At 38.4% G+C, this 26203-nt stretch overlaps 1 protein-coding gene across 2 annotated transcripts in view; it reads right to left on the minus strand.

The window, feature by feature from the left end:
* opcml (opioid binding protein/cell adhesion molecule-like) overlaps positions 1-26203 on the minus strand; it is a 169461-nt gene that overhangs the window by 27344 nt on the left and 115914 nt on the right. For both annotated transcript variants that reach the window (XM_058087476.2, XM_058087475.2), the window contains 2 exons: positions 25006-25241; positions 959-1084 (listed from right to left, as the gene is read on the minus strand). In XM_058087476.2, the coding sequence (XP_057943459.2) occupies positions 959-1084; positions 25006-25241 (362 nt within the window). The remainder of the gene's footprint in view (positions 1-958; positions 1085-25005; positions 25242-26203) is intronic.

Below are 26203 nucleotides of genomic sequence, written 5' to 3' on the forward strand. Positions count from 1 at the left end.
GCCCTGTAGACATGAAATAACACCCCTATAGTCACCTTCATACTTGTATTATATGATATAGTTGACATTATAATACAAAGTAAGCCATCTTAGACATAAATAACACACTCAAAAAACTAAAAACATTATTAGAGCCCTGTAGACATGACATAACACCCCTATAGTAACCTTCATACTTGTATTATCCGATATAGTTGACATAGTAATACAAAATAAGCCATCTTAGACATAAATAACACACTCAAAAAACTAAAAACGTCTTTTAACATTTAACACTGTGTCGTGTTCATGACGATAAGTTTAGACGATAAGTTAAAGGCAAAAAAAAAAAAACCCAGACCTCCTGCTCTGTTCAGGGATCTCTGGGATCTCAGGGATACATTACATGGTTTCAACGCACTCCAATAAGCTATTATTACAGTAGAAAAAGAGAACTGTTCCATGCGTATAGTGGGAGAGAATAGGTAGGCGGAAGAAAAGAAAGGAACTTTCAGCATTCCTTAATGAGAACACTCTCCTACTCTATCCGCCTCTACTGAGCCCCTATGCAATTGAAGTCATAAAAAAAAAATGCATAATGTAAGTATAGTATTTTTTTTTAAGTCTTGAACGTCTCACCAATATAGGAATATGTTTTGTTACAGAGTAGGAAAAAAAAGCACTTTAAGACACGGAATAATGAACAGGACAACTACTTGGTGTTTTTTTTTTTTTAAGAAATATGCAGAAAAAAATCATGTGGTGTCCAATCATCACAACCGTTATCGTTACTGACAAATAGAGTATTTTGATCAGAGCAAAGTTTTAATTGCCACTATTTATCATGAACTTATAATTGTACAGTTATCTTTTTACGTCAAAATTTACAATGTTGGTAAGGGTTCAATTCTAAATATGGACGTCATGGACGTAGCACTAAGTCCTGTTTTTCAGTAAATCGGAGAAAACCACATCTTACCTCTCGGGGAATGATGCCGCCACATAATGTTCGCCTCTGGTCGACCCGCTGCGAAGCACATGAGATTGACATTGCTGCCCTCATTTACTGCGATGTCCTTCGATATATTTGTGATCCGGGCAGGAACTGAGAAGAAAAAAAAAAAAAAAGGTCCAGATTATGATCGATGATTTGTAGTTAATGGCATGTGAGCAAAGGGCACTCAAAACCAGGAAAACGTTCGGTTTAAAAATAACCCGGCGTTTGGGACTCAATTAGCATGAAATTAGATGACAAATGTGACATTTCCGTGGCTCGTTGTGTTACACATCACTGAATTCTGTCATTAGGATCATTGGCAAAATGTTCATTTGACAAGCGTGCATGCAGACTGGATTGGGCTGAGGATCTCTCCAACTCAACTGTAAATAGAGCTGCACGGGGCACTTAAATCGCTTTTAATATTTGATGCGACAACGAGGGCACTTATCCCATGTACAGAAATGATGATCCTGAAATAAATTATAATCTCCTACTTCTTACACTGAATTTTATGTCATGAGTGTCGGAGAGAATTTCACAGTGAAACCCTAACCTGCATCCATTTGACCTTTATTTTACTGACTCATTTAGCATATGTTGCTGAATTCCAGTTGGATCATTTTGGTCCCTGGTGCAGTCAGAAGTTTCCAGAAAATGCTTTTCAGTAGATTAAGATTACAAAAAAATATATTTAATAACACAATTGTGAGACAAGAGAGGCAAATCAATTACTAATTAATTAATCAATTGCAAAATCACAACTAGTTATGTTAATTGGCCCCAGACTCAACTGTGATTAGTGACTTTCCATGAAGTAGGAGTGAATATAAAAAAATGGAATATGACCTTTTAAAAATGCTTAATTAGAACTCCATAGACATGAAATAACACCCCTATAGTCACCTTCACACTTGTATTATTCAATACAGTTGACATAGTAATTGAAAATAAGCCATCTTAGACATAAATAACGCACTCAAAAAAACTAAAAACATTATTAGAGCCCTGTAGACATGAAATAACACCCCTATAGTCACCTTCACACTTGTATTATTCGATACAGTTGACATAGTAATTGAAAATAAGCCATCTTAGACATAAATAACGCACTCAAAAAAACTAAAAACATTATTAGAGCCCTGTAGACATGAAATAACACCCCTATAGTCACCTTCACACTTGTATTATCCGATATAGTTAACATAGTAATACAAAATAAGCCATCTTAGACATAAATAACACACTCAAAAAACTAAAAACATTATTAGAGCCCCGTAGACATGACATAACACCCCTATAGTCACCTTCGCACTTGTATTATCCGATATAGTTGACATAGTAATACAAAATAAGCCATCTTAGACATAAATAACACACTCAAAAAAATAAAAACAATATTAGAGCCCTGTAGACATGACATAACAACCCTATAGTAAACTTCATACTTGTATTATCTGATATAGTTGACATAGTAATAGAAAATAAGCCATCTTAGACATAAATGACACACTCAAAAAAATAAAAACAATATTAGAGCCCTGTAGACATGACATAACAACCCTATAGTAAACTTCATACTTGCATTATCTGATATAGTTGACATAGTAATACAAAATAAGCCATCTTAGACATAAATAACACACTCAAAAAACAAAAACGTCTTTTAACATTATTAGAGCCCTGTAGACATGACATAACACCCCTACAGTCACCTTCACACTTGTATTATCGGATACAGTTGACATAGTAATAGAAAATAAGCCATCTTAGACATAAATAACACACTCAAAAAAGTTGAAAACTCACCAATTCTATCATATAATGATGTGTACATACAGCTTTAATATGCTTTCTTTCTAAATATCAAACAGCATTGAAACTTAAGGGTGCACCAAGCATAACGCAATATCGGCTCATTTATATACATTGGATGAGGCCGCCATTCAAGGTAACACAATTTAATCACGTACTGTATCTGTGTCACTGAAGGACACGTTGACGACTTGAACGCCTCTTTTTCAGAACTAAATTGCCACTTCAACATCTGAGTCGGGCCACCGTTTAATAGTTCTTGCTCCTAATGTGGAAACAAGCTGGGTCTATGAACGCCACACTTCAGCCCAAAGCCACTTTCTTTGCCTAAAAATTAATCATACACACTCTTCAAAGTCAGTTTCCTACTTGTATGTTTCACTTTAAAAGTAATTAAAGCTGTTTACACAAATGGTAAACAGTTTTATATACATCTTATCTTCTACTGCCTATCCGAGGTCGGGGGCACTCACAATTCCCTCTCCTCAGCCACTTCGTCTAACAGTTGGGAGACACAGTCTCTCCAACAAGGGTCGCGGGGGTGCTGGAGCCTATCCCACATATAGACAAACAACCATTCACACTCACATTCATACCTATGGACAATTTCTCCTAGCTGTGAGATCTGCGCGCTAACCACTCGACCGCCGTGCAGCCCAGTAATAAAATTATTTTTCATATTTAAAAAATTTAATAAAAATATATGAACTAATAGAAATCAAAATACATTTAAATTAATATTTTAAGTAATTTTTAAAATTATGATATATATAATGTCAGTGTTTTTTGTACATTTATTTTTTGGCAACATTCATTAATTAATTCATTCATTTTCTACCGCTTATCCTCACGAGGGTCGCGGGGGTGCTGGAGCCTATCCCAGCTGTCTTCGGGCAAGAGGCGGGGTACACCCTGGACCGGTGGTCAGCCAATCACAGGGCACATATAGACAAACAACCATTCACACTCACATTCATACCTATGGACAATTTCTCCTAGCTGTGAGATCTGCGCGCTAACCACTCGACCGCCGTGCAGCCCAGTAATAAAATTATTTTTCATATTTCAAAAATTTAATAAAAATATATGAACTAATAGAAATCAAAATACATTTAAATTAATATTTTAAGTAATTTTTAAAATTATGATATATATAATGTCAGTGTTTTTTGTACATTTATTTTTTGGCAATATTCATTAATTCATTCATTCATTTTCTACCGCTTATCCTCACGAGGGTCGCGGGGGTGCTGGAGCCTATCCCAGCTGTCTTCGGGCAAGAGGCGGGGTACACCCTGGACCGGTGGTCAGCCAATCACAGGGCACATATAGACAAACAACCATTCACACTCACATTCATACCTATGGACAATTTGGAGTCGCCAATTAACCTAGCATGTTTTTGGAATGTGGGAGGAAACCGGAGTACCCGGACAAAACCCACGCATGCACGGGGAGAACATGCAAACTCCACACAGAGATGGCCGAGGGTGGGATTGAACTCTGGTTTCTTAGCTGTGAGGTCTGGGCGCTAACCACTCGTCCGCCGTGCAGCCCGATAATAAAATTATTTTTCATATTAAAAAAAATTAATAAAAATATGTAAACTAATAGAAATCAAAATACATCTAAATTAATATTTTAAGTATTTTTTTAAATTATTATATATATATAATATCAGTGTTTTTTGTACATTTATTTTTTTTATTCATTAATTCAGTCATTCATTTTCAACCCCCCGCGGGGGTGCTGGAGCCTATCCCAGCTGTCTTCTACACCCTGGACTGGTTGCCAGCCAATCACAGGGCAAATATAGACAAACATTCTATTATCTACACATACACATTCTGGTTAGTACTTTAATTATATGTGTTTGCTATTTAAGTGTTTAATTGCCACTTTAGTTAGTTTTTCATTTAGAAATCATTACTTTTGTTCCTAATTTCTCATCAGTTTCTCCTTTCTTTGAGCTGATTGGTCGGGGCACAAGCATGGAGGCGTGGCCAAGCATGTGAGTGCAGGCCATAGGCCATAGGCATATAATCACCTTGATTGGACTCTCCCAAGTGTTACCTGGAGGAGGGGTGGTCGGGGTTAACTGGGTAGTTTCTGGGTAAATGTAGTGAAATATAATACAGTAGTTAAAATGTATACAGAAATTGGAACTTAAGTGTGGTAATATTGAAAGGATTTTGTAACTTAAATGAAGTTGAAAGTGTAAATATGGTACCTTTTAGATAAATCGCCTCACCCTCTCATTGGGGAATTATGGTACGCCTTTCACTGGTAAAAGGGGCTGGGGGGATTGTTGGCTACTAAGAGGCCATTTTTACAACTAAAATCTTACACCAATTAATGGAGAGTATTCAAGGTATTTGTATACTGTTGTTCTGCTGGGTGACAATTACACAATATAACCAATTAAGTAGGTCTCGTTATAGCTTGAGTTGCTGTCAGAAGTGCATTTCTATATTAGAGAGGGATCCGGAGATGCTATTAGCAAGAGATCCATATTAAAGTAGGCAACAGGAGACAGAAGATTCGGCGCTACAGAACCGCAACCAAACTCAAGAGGACATTGAAATCCGAGTAAGCGTTGGTTTTACGACGTTGGGATATAAGACTGGGAATGTGATGAGATCTTGAGAAGGACTTTGACTTTGTTTTGACAGTTTGACGATGACTTTTTTTTCTTCAAAAGAAGATACATAAGAGAGCCCAATTCCATCAGTGAGAACAGAAACCACATGAAAAAAGCTGAGAATTTCAAACGTGGATTCCAAAGTTGAAGAACAAGGATATCAGAGACGGGCTTGTGGGATTATGTGATAAAGAATGATAAAAAAAAAAGTGAAACTCACTAAATACAGTATATGACGGTTCAGCAAATCAGACTAAGGATGTGTGGCGGCAAATAAACCAAAAAGGGGTTGCCCTCATACAGAATATCCAGCATCGATATATGAAATTTAAACAAAGCTGTGTATTTCCTGCAGAGAGAAATGAGTGGAGACGTGCAAGAAGTGGAAAAAAGTCAACATAAAGGATTGATCACACCACACTGAAGACGCAGCCTTTCAAAATCCACTTTGAGGAGAACATAGCGCCCTATGCACTGACCGCAGGTTCCCCCTGTTAGCTAAAGTTAAAGAGGAACATAACAGGATGGAGATGATTGGAGTAATTGAAAAGGTCACCCGGCCAATTGACTGGTGGCGTCTGTGGTGAACCGCTTAATGATCTTCTGAAGACCAGGAATACATGGACCTGGGACCAAACACAATGGAGATGATGAAACGAGTCGGTACCCTTAATCATCACAAAACACTGGACTCAGTTCCATGAAGACCGTTCCTCAAAAAACGTTCCTCAGGCTATAGATACAAGCTGTACAGTCTACAGGCTGTAGATACAATGCTAAGGCTAACTAACCTAGGGGAGACAGAGCCTTCTCCATTGCTGCCCCCACTTTCTGGAACTCACAACCCAATTGCCCCGACCTTCCCACCTTCAAAAAACAGTTCAAAACCCACCTGTTCCGTTTCCGTAAATCAGTTTTTAATGTCTAACTTTTTATACCTGCGTCACGTTTTTAGCGTTGTTTTTAACTCTAATACGCTCTGAACACTTGTCCTCACGAGGGTCACGAGGGGCGGGGTACACCCTGGACTGGTCGCCAGCCAATCACAGGGCATATATAGACAAACAACCATTCACACTCACATTCATACCTATGGACAATTTCTCCTAGCTGTGAGGTCTGTGCGCTAACCACTCGACCGCCGTGCAACCCAGTAATGAATTTTTTTTCATATTTAAAAAAATGCAATAAAAATACATAAACTAATAAAAATCAAAATACATCCAAATTATTATTTTAGGTAATTTTTAAAATTATTATATATATATATATATATATATATACGTATAATGTCAGTGTCACACTCACATTCATACCTATGGACAATTTGGAGTCGCTAATTAACCTAGCATGTTTTTGGAATGTGGGAGGAAACGGGGAGAACATGTAAACTACACACAGATATGTAATTGAACTCGGTTCTCCTAGCTGTGAGGCATGCACGCTAACCACTCGACTGCCGTGCAGCTGGAATATTTATTGTATTTTAATGCATCTTTTTTACTCAACTCTATTTTTATTTATTTTTTTATTTCTTTACTGTAAAGCGTCTTTAAGTACTCTGAAAAGCACTATACAAATAAAATGTATTATTATTATTATTAACTATGCACCTAAAAAGAGCTGCTGTTTGCAAAACCTATAAAGCCAAAACGGTCGAATCAACCGAAATTTGGACAATTTCGATTATTTTGTTCATGTGTGCTGTGATGAAATTGTTATGTTTTAGTATTAGCTCAGTTGATTTGAACAAATCGAGTATTTCTGCTAATGTAACCTATGCTGTGTTATGACTACTTGCTTATGGCTTGAGCTTATAAACCTATGAAAAAAAGTGCGACTTATAGTCCGGAAAATACGGTACCCATAAAAAACCGATTTGTCATTGAGCAGTTAATTTTGTCTCTCAGTTAATTTTCCATACGAATTCCGTATGTAAACATAAATCCGATATGTATCTGATCTACTGCAGTTTGAACAGTCGGATCCTATATCCGACCTATACGTCATCGAAAGGCGTGGTTTACCGTGCGAGAACCGGGTAAAGATACACACCTGTCATCTGAAAAGTTATTTTTTCAAAATGTCAGTGAAGCGACTCACGGCAATGTTCCACCATCCCCGCCACCCACACGTTCCTCAGAACACGCAGAGTTTTTACCATGAACGGCCTTAACCTCTCGCCCCCCCCTTTCTTCTTAATCTCGTACGTGGAATCATTTGGTTGCACAAAATCCTTGAAAACGCATTAAAGAGAGAACACGTCGCAGCATATTTTGCTTCCATAAATACATGGAAATGCATGTGACGTTGTTTTGTGTGCATGCACATCACTTCCCAGATGCTTTGCTTTCACATGAATAAGTCGCATTTCTTGGTCATGTCAAAAATCCGAATTGGAAATCATACCCTGCAGTGTGAACATAGCCTATGTGACGCTGCATTTTCATTTTCCTAGCAATAAAATATGAGGTTCCCAGCAGACTTCAAGCCTTTCTTGATGCATCGGAGGCCATTAGCCTCAGTAGAGTGCAATGTGTTGTCAGCTGACCTAAAGAAAACATTTCATTGTGGCAAACGTGCAAAAAAGTTAAAATGTTGACCATGGCTTAAATAATTCCGACTAACCGGTACGTGGCACTCACACTCAGCTATTGGTATTTACGGAGGCTCTTCTTCCCAAGAACCTCTGACTCTCCAGATGTGATGAAGGTGCATAGAGGAATCTTCCAAAACAATAAGTGACCTTTCTTCTTAGCGCTGACTGTAAGAAAAAAATGCCTACTGATGCTGCCTGATGATTTTTGCAAATGTTAATCAAATTAGTGATGTTGAAATGTACAATACTGCTGGCGTGACACTCGAGTCAGACAAACTAACCGTGTTTGCACATAAAGAATTGGGTCGGATAGAGAAGAAAATGTAAACATTAATTTTGATAAATATATTTATATTTTATATATATATATATAATATAAATAATAATAAATATAAATATATATATATATTAATTAATAAAATTACTTTTTAATTACATAAATTACTTTTATTATATACATGTTAATATATTATAATATATTGTATATTATATATATTAATTAATATTTGAATTTTTTATGACATTTTAGATTACTTTTTTATTAAACATATATATGATACAATATATATATTTTTGAGAGGCTGAAATCTCAGCATATTTAAACTTTTACGCTCCAGCATACTTGCGACCCTTGTGAGGATAAGCGGCATAGAAAACGGATGTACGGATGTACGGATATATAGATGTATGGATGTACGGATGTACGGATGTATGGATGTACGGATGTACGGATGTACGAATGTATGGATGAGCGGATGTATGGATGTACGGATGTATGGAAGTACAGATGTATGGATGTACGGATGTATGGATATATCGATGTATGTACGGATGTACGGATGTACGGATGTAGTATGTACGGATGTATGTATGGATGTACGGAAGTACGGCTGTACGGATGTGCGGATGTACGGATGTATGGATATATCGATGTACGGATGTATGTACGGATGTACGGATGTAGTATGTACGGATGTACGGATGTATGTATGGATGTACGGAAGTACAGATGTACGGATGTGCGGATGTATGGATGTACAGATGTATGGATATATCGATGTACGGATGTATGTACGGATGTACGGATGTACGGATGTATGTATGGATGTACGGAAGTACGGATGTACGGATGTACGGATGTATGGATGTATGTACGGATGTACGGATGTACGGATGTACGGATGTATGGATGTATGTATGGATGTACGGATGTACGGATGTATGTACGGATGTACGGATGTACGGATGTATGTACGGATGTACGGATGTACGGATGTACGGATGTATGGATGTACGGATGTACGGATGTATGGATATATCGATGTACGGATGTATGTACGGATGTACGGATGTAGTATGTACGGATGTACGGATGTACGGATGTATGTATGGATGTACGGATGTTCTACGTAAATAAAGTACAATTTCAATCTTGCCAGTCACATAAAAGCCAACTAGCTCACCTCTCCTTTCTTTTAGTCCAAGTACCTCCAACAGTGCTGCAAACCAAATAAATCCATCCTGAAATACAAGATGCTGATGAACACTTTCATTTTTTGTTTGTTGATGTTTTTGTACAAAATGTGAGCTGTGAATACCAGCGTTTTGTTAATGTTCTGGCAAAACAAGCTTATTAAGTTTGTTTTGGTTGACATACGCTGTTAAAATAAATGTTACACAAAGGCTGTTTTCATTTTGTAAAAGTCGCTTTCTTAAGAAAGAATGTTCGGAGAACCTTGGGCTTATCTATTATAATATTGACTTTGTTTTTATTCACATTTTGGAAGACATGTTTTGGCTGTTTTTGGTAAATATTTTTCTTATGTTTTGACTTTTTGATACTGTATTTCTGTGCTTCTAAACTGGCTGTAAATGGTGTTTACACCTCGACGGCGGCTAGTGTTGGTAAAGCGGTTCCGTCCAAGGCCACTTGGTCGTAACCGTCAGAGGACTTTTTCTTTTAAGAGGGGAGTTGGAACGCACCTTTAGCTCACCTTTCTTAAAAAGACGGACCTTGTACTATTCCTGACTCCTGCACCACGTTGAAAAGGTAATCCCAGAACATTAGTGGTGTGTTGGTCATGAACGAACGGATCAAAAGAACTAGTTCTTTTTTGTGAACGGTCACCGCCCCTAAAATACCCGTTCAGTTTGTTCCTTTTTTTGATTGGCTGGAGAGTCAGTTCACCGTTCCGGACTATCTGTGGTTGGGTGGGTGGTTAGCTGACTGACAAAACCGAGACCGAGAAATTGACCGACACTGTTGGTGACCTTGTTCATTCCGTTCACAAAAAAGAACTAGTTCTTTTGACACGTTCGTTCATGACTGACACACCACTAGTCATTCAACGAACATGAACATGAGTGAACGGACTGACTCAACATGGCTGACCGAGTCTATGCACAGGAGGACATCACAGGCTAACGACCAATTGACCGAAATGACCGAATTTAACAGATCTTTTTCCTGAATGAACCGTAATTATCGGTTTTTCCGACCACTTCAGAACAGGAACAGTTTTAAGGAACTCGGGGCAAACTCGTCCACCACCAGATCTTTGCCCCTTCTCTGACTACCTCAGCCACAGTGAGTACTCTTGTACTCAGTACTCTTGCTTTGTCTATGGAATATGTGTCAGTAGGATTGAGAAGGGCCTTAAAGCGGTACTTCCATAGCCTGATTATATCCCTAGTCGACATCAGTAGGCCTTCGTCTTCTCTGTAAACAGTGTCCCGGTACCTGTCAGTTGCTTTTGGAGTTCCACAAGCTAGCCATGCTCGGTAAGACTCCTTCTTTAGCAGGATGACCCCTTCCACCTCTGGTGTACACCATCAGGTTTGGGGGTTACAGCCACGACCAATTACAAGTGACTAATTATGACCAATAAGTACATTTCAGTGTGATCATATACGTAAATGCAGGGCATGAATTGATGAGGGGCGGCACGGCGGTCTAGTGGTTAGTACGCAGACCTCACAGCTAGGAGATCAGGGTTCAATTCCACCATCGGCCATCTCTGTGTGGAGTTTGCATGTTCTCCCCGTACATGCGTGGGCTTTCTCCGGGTACTCCGGTTTCCCCCCACATTCCATGCTAGGTTAATTGGCGACACCAAATTGTCCATAGGTATGAATGTGAGTGTGAATGGTTGTTTGTCTATATGTGCCCTGTGACTGGCTGTAGCCCGCCTCACGCCCGAAGACAGCTGGGATAGGCTCCAGCACCCCCCGCGGCCCTTGTGAGGAAAAGCGGTAGAAAATGAATGAATGAATTGATGAGAAATTAGAAATATGCAAAACGGAAACCTTATTTGCTATATTGTAAATGTGTTAAACAATAAACTAACTAAATATGACTGTAACTATGTCTTTAAGTTATACAATGCTGTATATAAAATTAAAAAAGGCTTTCTGGGTGTTTCACGATTAAGCCCAGCAGGATTGTAAACGTGTTTGATTACCTTTACTGCCGAACTTACAAGGAAACGACATACACTAAAAAGGCTTCATATGAGTTCCGGTTTATACCCCAAAAACGCACACCGAGGATGCTCTAAATTAAGAAGGGGTAACAAGAAGGCAGCAGAAACCACTTTCCTTGTCACACACCGTGAGCAAAGATGAATGAGGAGGCATCTGTGTCCTGAACAGGTGATGAGTCCTCTTGCATGTTTAATGCCGCGGTCGGGTGATTGAAATTATAGTCCTCATGCCACCAGGCTGCCATTGAACATGAAGATTAGAAATGTGAGAGTCATAAATGAGTCGTTCAGAACTTGCAAGTTTTTTATTAAATGAAGTTTTAAAGCTTCCTTTTTCTAAAGAAGTACCATCCCCTATCAAGATGGTCGATTCAATAGTCAGTATGAGCCGGATACAAATCCATTTTTGCAGGAAAGCTCTCTGACGTCTTACTCATGCGCCAAAAATATATATTTTTTATTTGTACAAATTGTAACGCTGCTCCGAATTCCCGCTTTGCGCCCATTAGAAGAAAAAGCAATGAAGTGTTTCTTTTGTCATGCATTTACTGGGCAATTTTCACAAGAGAGGTTTGCTGCCGAAGCGCACCTTCTCAACCAAGTGTGTGTGCACCGCTGTGGAAGCCTGTGTCCAACCTTTGCTTATAGTGGGGGTGATTTTGTGATTGTGCTACAAAAACACACTCCTTTGTTAAAACTCTCCTTCCCTCTGAAATATGCAAACCAGTAATGTCCAAACTGCGGTCTGCAGGCCATTTGTGGACCACATTTGTCATAGGCCTATGAACGGCAATTTCATATAGAAACAAAATATGAAATAAAACTGGTAAAATAAAACAAAAAAGCATAAAGTAATGAAGAAAAAACAAAGTTGTAGAAGAGTCGATACTAAAAACAAATAAGTTGTACAATAAATATATTTGCTTAGTAAAGATTTTGACCAAGTGTCTCCAAAGTTAATACTGATTTTAGGGAAGTGAAGGTAGTCGTTTTCCATTTGACAACACCATAATTTAATATTTGTCCGCATTTAACACTCGCCTAAGCTGATTTACAGTAGATATTTACAGCATCAAATGCGAACTGTAAAAAATCAAAGGCTTGGTCAATAGAAGAACATTACATGACTATCATCGGCATTAAAATGAAGGGAGTGTTTGGTACGGTTTGACAAAGGTTGTTCAGATAAATGGGAAAACAACAACGGACCTGGAACAGAACCTTGGGGTACTCTTTTACTTATTGAAAGGAACGTGTAGTTGGACACTTAGAAGTTGTTTTTTTTATCACGGTTCAGTACAAATGTTTACTTTAAGGTCACCGTTAGGTTCATTTCATCATACTAAGTGACCATATCGTGTAAAAAAAAAAACAAAACTTGAATATTTTTTTAAATGGAACATAAAAACGGCAAACTTCTGGCAGGAAATTCTCCACTCAATAAAATGATGTATCATAATTTACAGAGTTTCATTTTCCCAAAGTGCAGACAGACAGTTGAATTATTATTGTTATTACAGGATGTAAAAGTTCCTTACTGACTGAGTTGCAGCATTAATAGTTCCCGCTTGCAGCCCCATTTATGATCTTTTTTGAGCAACGCCGGTACATTGCTTTCATCTTATCTACTTGTCCGTTTTTTGCTGTCAGTTTCGGTATTTCACGGGGAAGGCCAAATGTTCCCAAATGTCAGAGGAAGGTCTCTAAGCTCCGTTTTTTCCTTGGCAGAATTTCTAGCCATGACTCCCAAGTAGCCCAAGGATGTGTTGCACTGTATTTGTTTAGCAAGTAGATTGATGGCACGAGAAACCTAAACCTCTGTGCCGTGCTGAAGGTTCTATATCAAAAAATCTGATTGCGTATCCAGGATTAATGTTAGTATTAGATTTATGATCAGAAATATCGTAATTTCAAGGGGATGCTCTCAAGGGGTGTTGACCGACAAACTGTGTTGTTTGGCCTCACAGGAGCGTCTGCTGCTCTCAGAATGTACAATAAGGTGTGAGCGTCTGCAACAAGGTCTTCCACAACAACACAAAGAATGTATAACAATATGGGATTCAAGGATCATGCTGATGCACAAAACACTTTTTTTTTTAAATAGCACAATCTCTGTAATAGATGCACTGTAAAACTTCCCATCATTTTTGCAAGATTGTGTCAACAGGGACTGTTTTTATCCTTTTTTTTTTTAAATACAGAAATGTTTTCACCATTACGACTTTATTGTTGTGTAAAGGTTACCGCGGTCTAAAATAAACTCGACATGTTGACCCTGAAAATACCGTGAAAGGGAGGTTTTTGTTCTATTATTCAATGACTGTAACTACTGTTATTGTATGGTTGGGTAAACACTGTAAAAGGTGTGAATATATAAGAATGAATTGTTGAATATACGAACGGCACAGAAGAATTCAACAAGATGTGACCTTAACGCCTTAGCATTCCACTGAGAAAGATGATGCGGTATATATTTTTTTTAAATGTGCGTTCAAAATAACTAGTCCGGTGGTATCGACTGCAAAACAAAATGGTGCTTTGAATCGAGTCCTTCTAATCCCAGTTTCAAATTTGACAAAAAAGTCGGAGAAGTATCGTGAAAGGGAGTGAGCTTGGCCAATGTAACTGTTTTTAAATTGTTGGAACTGTGAATGTTGTTTCTTATGCCGCCGTCTTGGCAAGGTTTATTGTAAAATAAATGGTTAATGTCTCAATGAGGTTTATCGGGTTAAATTAAGTATGAATGAATGAAATGGTCGACCGCTTTTGTTGACATTAAATTTAAGACACAAAGGGGTCATTTCTATGAAAAAATCGTTCCATATACGTCGACATGTTGTAGTATTCTTAGCTTCCTCATTATCGCCGTTGACCTCTATGGACCCCAGTGGAATAGTGCCAAGTGCTTGAGGTAGCGTCTCTTCATGGAGCAGGTTGGAAGAGCTCTCATTTCCTCCATGGCAATGAGGAGCCATTTACCCCCAAAGACCGTCTGCAGCCGGCCTGGTCTACAATCACTGGGGCAGGTCAACGGTCAGGGGGATGAAGAGGAACCAGAGTCAGGGCCCTCCAGAAAGTTGAGGCAGTAGTTCTTGTGCGCAGTGATTGAAAAGTAACTTCCTATTTTAAAATACTTGGAATTCATTCATTCGTTAGTTTTCAACCACTTATCTTCACGAGAGTCGCGGGGGTGCTGGAGCCTATCAGAGCTGTCTTCGGGCCAGAGGCGGGGTACACTCTAGACTGGTGGCCAGCCAATCACAGGGCACATATAGACAAACAACCATTCACACTCACATTCATACCTATGGACAATTCGGAGTTGCTAATTAACCTAGCATGTTTTTTTTTAGCATGTGGGAGGAAACCGGAGTACCCGGAGAAAACCCACGCATGCACGGGGAGAACACGCAAACTTCACACAGAGATGGCCCGAGAGTGGAATTGAACTCAGGTGTCCTAGCTGTGAGGCCTGCGCACTAATCACTCCACCGCCGTGTAATATTTGTTTATAGTATTTGTTATGAACAGTATGCAAAATGAATGATACATATTGACTGACATACTTTATTATGTGGCCATGTAGCCCAGTAATAAAATTATTGTTCATATTTAAAAAATGTAATAAAAATATGTAAACTAATAGAAATCAAAATACATCCAAATTAATATTTTAAGTATTTTTTTTAATTATTATATATATATAATGTCAGTGTTTTTTGTACATTTATTTTTTGGCAATATTCATTCATTCGTTCATTCATTTTCGACCGGGTCGCGGGGGTGCTGGAGCCTATCCCAGCTGTCTTCGGGCGAGAGGCGGGGTACACCCTGCTCTGGTCGCCAGCCAATCACGGAGAAAACCCATGCATGCACGGGGAGAACACGCAAAACTCCACACAGAGATGGCCGAAGGTGCAATTGAACTCGGGTCACCAAGCTGCGAGGCCTGCGTGCTAACCACTCCACCGCCGTGATATGTTGTAATATTTGTTTATATTTGTTATGAACAGTATGCAAAATGAATGATACATATTGACAGACATACTGTAATCATCTTTATTGCCATAATAAATGAAATAAAAACAGGTAATCAACTATTTGGATTTTCTGTTCTTTTTAAAGGTGGAAACAAAGCGGGCTCGTTTTCCCCCCGCAGGCTGATAGAACGTACAAGCGGTGACACCTGCCTCAGTTGCCAAGCGTATTCAGTTCAAAGCATTTGCTTTTTCATATGGGACCAACGGCATCTGATGTTGCGGGATCCAGTCCAGTCTAATGACAGCGTCACTGAAGTGAAACCAAATGGTGTCGTATGATGAGATGTGCAAACGTTGCATCTTTGTGAGTCACATGAGAAATGGTCCACATATGCTGGCAGAGATATGTGGCTTTAATTCCTTGTATATAAAGACTTTGGGAAATTCAGACTTTAAGGCATGATGGAATATGATATTTGTAATTATTGGAACCTTTTATTTTATTTAAATGTGTTTTGTGTTTACATTTTTTTGATTATTGATTTGGTTAGAGTACGTTTTGGTTAGAGTCCGACCTTCTGGCACGGACTGATGCTAACCAAGGTTTCATTGTATGTCATTCCTGTTGATGGTCTGTTTAGTGACACATTTTTAACTCCAGATCTTGTTCTTCAGCTGCACGGCGGACAAGTGGTTAGCACGCAGACCTCACTGCTAGGAGATTGAGTTCAATCCCACTCTCGGCCATCTCCGTGTGGATTTTGCATGTGGGTTGCATGGCTTTGTGTGGGTTTTTTCCGGGTACTCCGGTTTCCTCCCACATTCCAAAAACATGCTAGGTTAATTGGCGAAATTGTCCATAGGTATGAATGTGAGTGTGAATGGTTGTTTGTCTATATGTGCCCTGTGATTGGCTGGCTGGCGACCAGTCCAGAGTGTACCCCGCCTCTCGCCCGAAGACAGCTAGGATAGGCTCCAGCACCCCCGCAACAAGTGGTAGAAAATGAATGAATGAATGAATATTGCCAAAAAATGTATGTACAAAAAACACTGACAATTACTTAAATTTCTATTAGTTTACATATTTTTATCAATTTTTTAAATATGAAAAATAATTTTTTTACTGGGCTACATGGCGGTCGAGTGGTTAGCGTGCAGGCTTCACAGCTAGGAGACCCAAGTTCGATTCCACCCTCAGCTCTCTGTGTGGAGTTTGCATGTTACCCCCGTGCATGCGTGGGTTTTCTCCGGATATTCCGTTTTCCTCCCACATTCCAAAAACATGCTAGGTTAATTAGCCACTCCAAATTGTCCATAGGTATGAATGTGAGTGTGAATGGTTGTTTGTCTATATGTGCCCTGTGATTGGCTGGCTGGCGACCAGTCCATGGTGTACCCCAGTCTCTTGTCCGAAGACAGCTGGGATAGGCTCCAGCACCCCCTGCGACTTTTGTGAGGATAAGCAGTAGAAAATGAATGAATGAATGAATGTAGTCACAATACCACAAACACTTGAACGGCCACAACCAGCGAACACTCAGAGACCAGCGTATGCCGTTAAGAAGTCCATAAAATCAATAATTGCAGCGTTATACCTCTACGAATAAAACTCACTGAAGACAACAAAATAGTGCAAAAATTGTCGTTTTTGACAAGAGCGTTAATAAAAAATTTAAATACATCCCATTCGAGAAAGTTCCCTCAGGCAAAAGTAATGCCTGGAATAAACAACTGACTGTCCGATGAAATAAATAAAGAACAATTCGTATGGAGCGAAACATGGTGAAAATGTTGAGGTCTATTTTCCTCAGACCTGGGAAAGGAAAGGTCAGGGCCTCATCTGCTTGGAGATCAATCAGTTGCATCTGGAATAGTCTAGCACTAGCCCACGTCAAGTGCAGTGTGACTTCCTTTTGAGAATCCACTGACATCTGTGATGAGAAATACCTTCGGAACGAACATGGTGAGCTGTTGTCCAAAGCCGAAGCTGTCAAAACGTTTTTCAATCAGCTTCTCAACAGAGTCAACAAAAGAAGACACATCCCTCTGTCCCTGAACCTGTTCTGCTCTGCTCGGAAGTAAGCACCGTCTCTACGTCTCTTTGAACACTTCAAGTTTCTTCTGTAAGGATCAGCGAGACGTCATAACATCGCAAATTGAATTGTCCTTGCTCTGTAGCTTTAAATTCAGATTACCCAGGTCGCATTACCCAGCGTTTTCTTTTTAAAAAAGACTGACTTGCTGGGCCAGCTCACAGTAGCCACGTTTACATGAGGAGGTTTTCTCTTTCCGAATGGAATCTTTCCGAGTGACCTTTCCGAAAGCAATGGTATCCATGGAAAGTAATATTCCAATCGCGTGTCTACATGCGCCGCTATAATCAACCAGAATAGTCAATGGGGCATGCCCAGTAAAGCGTAAACACCAACATCAAGTGATACCTCGAGTTTTTCTTTCACTTGTTGGAATAACTCCGTATCCAGTCTTGAAATTTAGTTTGAATCAAAAACAAACTTTCCGTAGCACTCCAGTGCCGATTTTTTAAAATCGAAGAACGTCTCGAGCTGTGTGTTACGTCATATCTCAGCATTCGCTGAAAGAACGCACCCAGGAAAGTTCAATCTTGCTAATATTTTATAATTAAGCTTGTCACATGTTTTATATAGATATGTATTTTTCTTTTTTAATAAAACTGGACTTGTGAATGGCGTATAGAAGGGTTTAGATTCTGTTCCACAGATGGCGCTAATGCACACGAAAGCTGCTTGCCAACCGCCAATAAACAACAGAAGAAGAAAAACACCACGAAGAAGAACGCAGTCTGACAACTTTCCGTTTCAGCGGGTACAAGATACCTCAATCGGATTGGGGAAAGGAATATTCCACCCCTGGGAATCCGATTATATATTCATTCGGATTGGCACTTTTCTTTCGGAATGAGGTGTATACAAAGGTTCGATTCTTTCCGTTTGAGCAAATAACCCGAATGGAATTGGAATATTTGGGTCCATGTAAACGTGGCTAATGTGTGATGCTGATCATAAGAGGATACCCTGAGAAAATTGACCATTTTTATAATTGGGTTAATGACATTAAGCATGCTTATCTGACAAGGTATCTTGCCAAAGTTCCTATCAAAGGCAAGGGTACCATCTGCTGTTATTGAGACCATTTCCTTTGACACATCAGTGGATTCGTCCACAGCTAAGCCTACACACGATGCCTGATGAATGGCTTCAGTCAGCACATCCTGGGTTAGCGTTTCAATTTTCTTTGTGGCTGATGCTACTGACATGGATATTTACTTTATTTTGTCACCGAGCTCTTCCTTCTGTGTCTACTCAAGTAAGGTTTTGACAACTGTCCTCATGCGCTTCTTGGCTACTCCTCCATCAGTAAAGGGCTTTTCGTGTTGACCTAAAATCAAAGCGACTCTAAGAGTACGTTCATTCCCATGCTGTTGGCCAGTGAATGAATGGGTCAGGATTCAGGTGGATTGTTCATAACGAGTTCTAAAGACCGCTTAGTTTCCGTGACCTCAGTCCAGAATTGAGTGGGTATGCTTGGTCAAAATCTTTGTGTTTTGTATCACATTGAAATGCTTTCTGTCTAAGCATATGAGACTGACTGTTATTGTTTTCTCCGGAGAACTTCACAAGTGTTCGACCCTCGGCCATCTCTGTGTGGAGTTTGCATGTTCTCCCCCGTGCATGTGTGGGTTTTCTCCGGGTACTCCGGTTTCCTCTCATATTCCAAAAAAAACATACTAGGTTAATTGGCGACTCCAAATTGTCCATAGGTATGAATGTGAGTGTGAATGGTTGTTTGTCTATATGTGCCCTGTGATTGGCTGGCCACCAGTCCAGGGTGTACCCCGCCTCTTGCCTGAAGACAGCTGGGATAGGCTCCAGCACCCCCGCGACCCTCGTGAGGATAAGCGGTAGAAAATTAATGAATTAATGACTATTATATATACACTATATTTACCACTTCCACACAGAATGGGAGGAGAAGTGTTTTTTACTCATAGATATCAGACATGTTATAGCTGACTTCATGCAGCTTGGAGACCCGAGTTCAATTCCACACGTCTTTGTGTGGAATTTAGGTATGAATGTGAGTGTGAATGGCTGTTTGTCTATATGTGTCCTGTAATTGGCTGGCCACCAGTCCAGGGTGTACCCTGTCTCTCGGCCGAAGACAGCTGGGATAGGCTCCAGCCCCCCCGTGACCCTTGTGAGGATAAGCGGTAGAAAATGAATGAATGAATGTATTAGTATTGTATTTCATGCTTGAAAATGCTTAATCTGAGCTACGAATATGTTCAAGTGTCTTAATTATAGACCGTATTCGATCATGAAATAGGGATAACAAGTTAATAAAAAAAAAACGCAAAAGTGTGAGGGTGCAATGTTCAATCGAGGGATGACTGTACACTGAACATTCCCAGCGATATCCCCATAAAGTGGACATGCCTCATGATGACATCTTCCAGGTGAATTCCTCATTAACCTATTCGCCGTAATCTCGTTTCTATTAGCTGTACGTTTCTGAATGACACGTCACTAATCCAGATCAGACATTACACATTTGGGCCACAGCTCGGCAGCAAAGTGAGAAATATCACAACTGAACATGAATAATATTTGCCAAAATGTGTTTTTTTACTATCAAACACTACTCACGTGTGTCCAGATATGTGATGCTTTTTAACTGTTGCCACCGTGTTGGAGTACTAATCCGCGGCAGTGTGCGGTGCATATGTTAATTGCATTAAAAATGAGTAATCCCATTAATCATGCAGATTAATTTATCTGGATTAATACATTCATTTTTTCAAGCCCACTTGTGTATTTATTTTTGTTGCTTCAACCTCTGATTTGATTCATCTTTCTTTTTCTTTTTTTTTGATTCATCTTTCTTATTTTTCCTCTGTAAAAGAGAAGAGTATAAGAGGCACAAATTTCCAAGTTTTATAATTCGGAATATTTTTCGACTTATGCACACGCTTGGACTGTTTGAGACTATTTATTGATGCAATACACAGGAAGGAAGGAAGGCTCGGTCATCGGCATTGAACAGGACAGCCTGGTATCTGTGGCAGAGGCTGCTTACCATCATGGCCGACCACCATCATCCAATGCGCAGCATCACATCCCGATGCAAATCATCATCTCCCGACAGAAAAGCAGTTTCAGTGGCAGATTACTATCACTGCCCTGCTCCAGCAAAGTGACTTAGCAGATCAATCCTCCTTCATGCTTTTCAACACAACAAAGGTTATAATCATTATGAAATGATATATTATTATTATTAATTATGTATTATTGAATTACATATTTGATGTGATCTGGAGAAAATCATTTTTTACTATCGACACAGAGAAATTGCGATGTATAAGATGATGTGCACCTCAGAGAAAATCTAATACCATAAGGGCTGTAATTGGTCAGTTTTTAGCACATTATTTCCTGTGTTTTACGACAGCCAGAGGGAGTGCAGCCTTCGTGAAGTCCTTTTTCCTCCGACCGTATGTCCGGATCAAAATCTGCCATAAAAGCGTCTGCTCTAACATATCGATTAGTTCCAATAAAACTCCCCATCTCTATTTAATTACCTTAGTATTGACTTTAAAGACAAGTCCGTGTGTTTGGAGACATTACCAACAATGAAATACTTCAACTACAAATTTAGTGTAGTATGCTTTCATAATTATTGATTTCAGGTAATGCTTTGATGAATACAGTATCTACTGCTAAATAAGGGTCTTTGCAGGTTTCAACAAGTCCCAGTTTAGACTCTTTTAAGACTATAATGAATAAAATTGAAGATCCATTTTATATCCATACTGGTGCAAAAATACAAAAAATCGGAATTACTTGCAAAGTATATGAATGCACCAGATTTTTTTAGTTTCCTTCTTTTCCTCTGTTCCTGTGTCCATGCCCTTATTTTTTAAAGTCACTACTTCCTTTGTTGTTCCCTTTCTAGATTAGTTTCTCCGTGAATGCTCTTATTTTTGTATTCACTTCCTGTCTTGCCTGGTTTCTGTTCCTGTCTCCCACACCTGTTTCTAATTTCACTCCCTCCTATTTAGTTCAGGTGTGTGCTCCCGCCGTTTGTGGGTTCTTTGTGATTTGTTTGCCTGGCTTGGCCAGTTGATGTGTTTTATGCTTATCTGCAATCATTATTGAAAGTAATATTTTAATACTAATACTTTAACCTGCAATACGTTCCTGTGTCTGCATCCTTTTCTCCACTGCTATGTTACACCGTGTGTTGATGTGTGATGCATTCACAGCACACTAAATGGTGTTGCTCCATTCTGACCTGGATGCACATTTTTTAGTTATGTTATATCCTTACAAATGTAATATTTGAAAATGAGACTAAAATTTATGCATTTGTTTTTAAAATTTTTTAATAAATAATTTGAGATGAGTTTTAATTTCAATTTATTAGGTTTTAAATTTAAAAATAGTGGTATGGATTATGTTTCATTTTCGTGATAAATGCTATATAGTCCAAAAATAGGATAATAGGGTTTACTTGACAAAAAAAAAAATCACAATTTAAAACCTATTGCATGAATAATAATAGCTGCTCTTGTCAGTGAACTTTAAAGCACTGAAATATTTACCTGTTTTGCACTATATTGAAAAGAAAAAACTGTAAAAAAAAATTGTGTCTTATTAAATTGCATTTTAATTAATTAAATTAATTTTGTTGTATGTATTTGGTCACCCAAACCTTGGTTATGGTCAGTGACATTTTACTTGTATTAGTTTACTTGTTTCTGGCCAGGGCGGTCGAGTGGCTAGCGCGCAGACCTCACAGCTAGGAGACCCGAGTTCAATTCCAACCTCGGCCATCTCTGTGTGGGGTCGTGACCCTTGTGAGGATAAGTGGTAGAAAATAAATGAATGAGTTATCTGGCCTCCTAATTGTACATGTTCTTTTTTTTTACCTTCTGTGTTTGTGGGTGTCAATTTGTTTAGTTAAATAAGTTGTATAATTATATTATAATTATGTAATGTAAATGTCCCATAAAAAAGACCCATCAGATTGTTTGTTGTGTGGTAGAAGTCGATAATCCAACCTAATCTACACAAAGAAACCTAAACCCAGAATAAGGTTGGTTTCATTTTGTATTACTTTCCAAACTCTAGCACTAGAAAACAATACCAATCCAAAAATAAAGAACAAAATAAGATGAAAGTAACGATGATGAACACAAACACAACGACTTGTGGGTATGATTGTGAATATTTCATACTGCATGCGTGATCAAACCAAATGCGGACCCAAGAGGAGTCGCTGTGTCTCATATGCGTCTGCTTGAAGGCCCTTCATATTTAATCAGACGGAATAAAAGCGAATTAAAGACTTTAGGAATCGCATCTACGTGAACTCCGATTCTTTTGCTTTGCGTGTCGTCTCAGTGACTGGAATGCACAGATTGCATTTGGAACCGGCATGGAAAACCAAAATATTAATTGAACTTAAAGTGCAGTTCGAAGCCTACGACATATGTGCAGCCACTGTGGAAGCAGATGCCCTATTCCGCGGGGTATCAACTGACAAGGTCACTGGGTTGATTGATGTTCCTCTGCAGTACTTCACTCTGTGTACAGGTTCAACAACAATCTCCATTTCTCTGTTGCTGGAGAGAGGAGAGAGCCTGTTGTTTTGGGGGAAAAATAGCTCCGCTGAAATCCCCCCGAGGGATTCATGTCATCACTGTTACTCTAATTTGAAACTTGAGTGTTTCTGTGTAGTCTTTGACACATTACGCTCAGATCAAAGTCATTGCGTCATGACGGAAATTGGCAAACAGGACACCGGAATGTCACTGCGGTAGTAAAACACAGATACTGTGTTAAGCCACTTAGACCATGTCCACATAAATACAAATATTGTAAAAATGCATATTTTGGTTTTTGGTCCTAGGAGTGAAGCTGTACTAAAACTCTGTCCTCAGCATTTGTGTGTGTGGACGGGTAAAATTGAGCTCTTTTGGTTTTGTGTCATGAGAAACAGACCATGAAGTTATCGACTTTAAGAATACTGGTTTCATTTCCAGTCCTGCCAACCTTGAAGAAATGTTACGAGTAACAACAATACGGATCACAGGCATTTGGTTTGTGTATCAATGTCCGAGAGTGCCAATGCACGGCTGTTCTTATTTCAGTTCTAAGCTCGCTCTATCCAGACGGCTGTGTTGTTCAAGGTCAAGAAGAAGGGCGGATACAAACCATGGGAAAGTACTGTATAATTGGAGCGGTGCTTCCTTGTCCATTGTTTTTGATTAAAGCCCTGGACTGATGCGTCTCTCCATCAATTAGGAATTATTAAGATATCATCATGAACTGTGAGAAGGCGACGGTAGAAACTGTGTGAATGCTGAAAAGCTCAAGCTGAACTGAAGTGCTGTGCGGAAAATGTGAAATTATGGGAAAATGTAAAATTTTTCATGTTTTTTTTCAACGGTTGAAACATGCCAGCATGTTCAGCATTCACACATACAATATATTAGGATACCATTCTTATGTATCCATCTTTAGTAGAAGAAAGTAACGTAACTTCCGGTGTATAAGCTGCTACTTTTATGTTGAATTTTGATATTATATAATTTTTATTATATATATATATATATATATATATATATATACAATATATTTTTATATATTTTTTATTTTATATTTCACATATATATATTTACTATATATATATATATATAATGTATTTAATAAATGTGTATATATACATATAATATAAATGTATTATATAAATTTTGATGTTATACAGTGGTGCAGCTACTTTTACAACCGTGTTCTAATCTCGCAACAAACCCTAATAATTTTTTATTATATATATTCATATATTTTTTATTATATATATATTATTCTTATTATATATATATATATATTATACATAATATAAATTTATTATATACATTTTGATGTGATACAGTGGTGCAGCTACTTTTACAACCATGTTCTAATCTCGCAACAACCCCTAATATTTTTTTTATTATTATATAATATATTTTATATAATATATTTTATTATTATATTTATATATTATTATATATATTATATAATATTTATATTATATATATTATATAATATTTATATTATATATATTATATATATTTATATAATATATTTTATATTTTAAATAATATATTAATATATTTTATTATTATATACATATATAATGAAAAAAATTATATAAATTTTGATGTTATACAGTGGTGCAGCTACTTTTACAACCATGTTCTAATCTCGCAACAACCCCTAAATGTCAGAACTACTAGTGTTTTAAATACTGTGGTGCCCACGAGTCAGTGAGGAAACGGCAGCGCTACCAAGCTACCAAGCTCGTCAACCCATTGGAAACAGCAGAAGGTCATTACTCAATACAACAGCCTGACCCAGGATGGTCATCTTACATAGAAAGCTAAAATCATCACACAGCAACTTAACATCCAAAAGGTAGCAAAGGTTTACCTTGAACAACGAGATGCACTTTTATGGATTTTGGTTTCTTATTCGTAAGGATGGAGCAGACGTAGGGTCCCTCATCGTGCACATCCACATTTTGGATCTTGATGCTGTATTCTGTAACTGCTGTATTTTCCATCAGTATTACACGAGGGTCCAGCGACCATTTCTCATTTCCTGCAAAAAGAATGGTGGTGCGATTGAGCCATGCCACTCGTGACACTTTACTGTCCACACTGCATCTGCAAAAAAAACAAAAAGAGAATAAGATGAAAACTCTTGTAGAACAAAAAAAATTTACATCAATGTATTTCAACTAAACATAAAATTTTGCCAGATGATCGAAGAAAATTAGATCTAAAATGTATTAGTGCAGACAGTCATTAGAAAGCATGAACCAATGCCCAACAGACTGAAATCCATATCATATAATATCCGGCGAACACACATCCAATTGAGTGGAGAAAGAAGGAAGAAGAAAGATAGCTAAGATAGCTAAAAGGACAGGCGTTGCACATACACAAAACATTGCAACATAGACTGCGCAGAGAGAGGAACCAAAAAACGCAGATGCAAGGCAGGTGTGCTAGCTCAGCTAAGGAAACAACCACACAAACTTTCTCACAAATGCCAGATCCCTCGTCAACAAAATGCACAAATTACAGTCACAGATTGTTGGTTGTAACAGAATCCTGTCTGTGCTTGCAAATCCCCGGGACTGAAACAAAGCCTCTGGTAGCTCAGAGGGAGGCTGACATCATTGCAGCCTTGAAAATAGTTGATTTTTTTTGTAATTTTTGAATCATATTGGTACTTGTTTGTATATTTATTGGTTATACCTTTTGATCAACATTTGTGAAAATGCAAATGCTGACTTGTGAATATCAAGTGAGCCACTGCATAATTAAAAATAATTGTGCGATTACACAATCAGTGTAAAAGTAGCAGTGAAGCAAAAGTAAATCGAGCAACACAATAATTAATTATAAGATTAAAATTGAAAAAAACATTTTAAACTCAAAATGACCACGAATATCTGGTAGCCCAGAGGGAGGCTGACATCATTGCAGTCTGGAAAATAGTTGATTTTTTTGTGTCATTTTTGAATCATATTGGTACTTGTTTGTATATTTATTGGTTATACCTTTTGAGTGTTAAGCTGCTGTGTGATGGATTTATTTTTATTCTGTAGTTGGTATTGTGT

Source organism: Doryrhamphus excisus, linkage group LG21 (genome assembly GCF_037039965.1).
Source record: "Doryrhamphus excisus strain RoL-2023G ecotype Guam linkage group LG21, RoL_Dexc_Guam_v1.1, whole genome shotgun sequence".
Lineage (NCBI taxonomy): Eukaryota > Metazoa > Chordata > Actinopteri > Syngnathiformes > Syngnathidae > Doryrhamphus > Doryrhamphus excisus.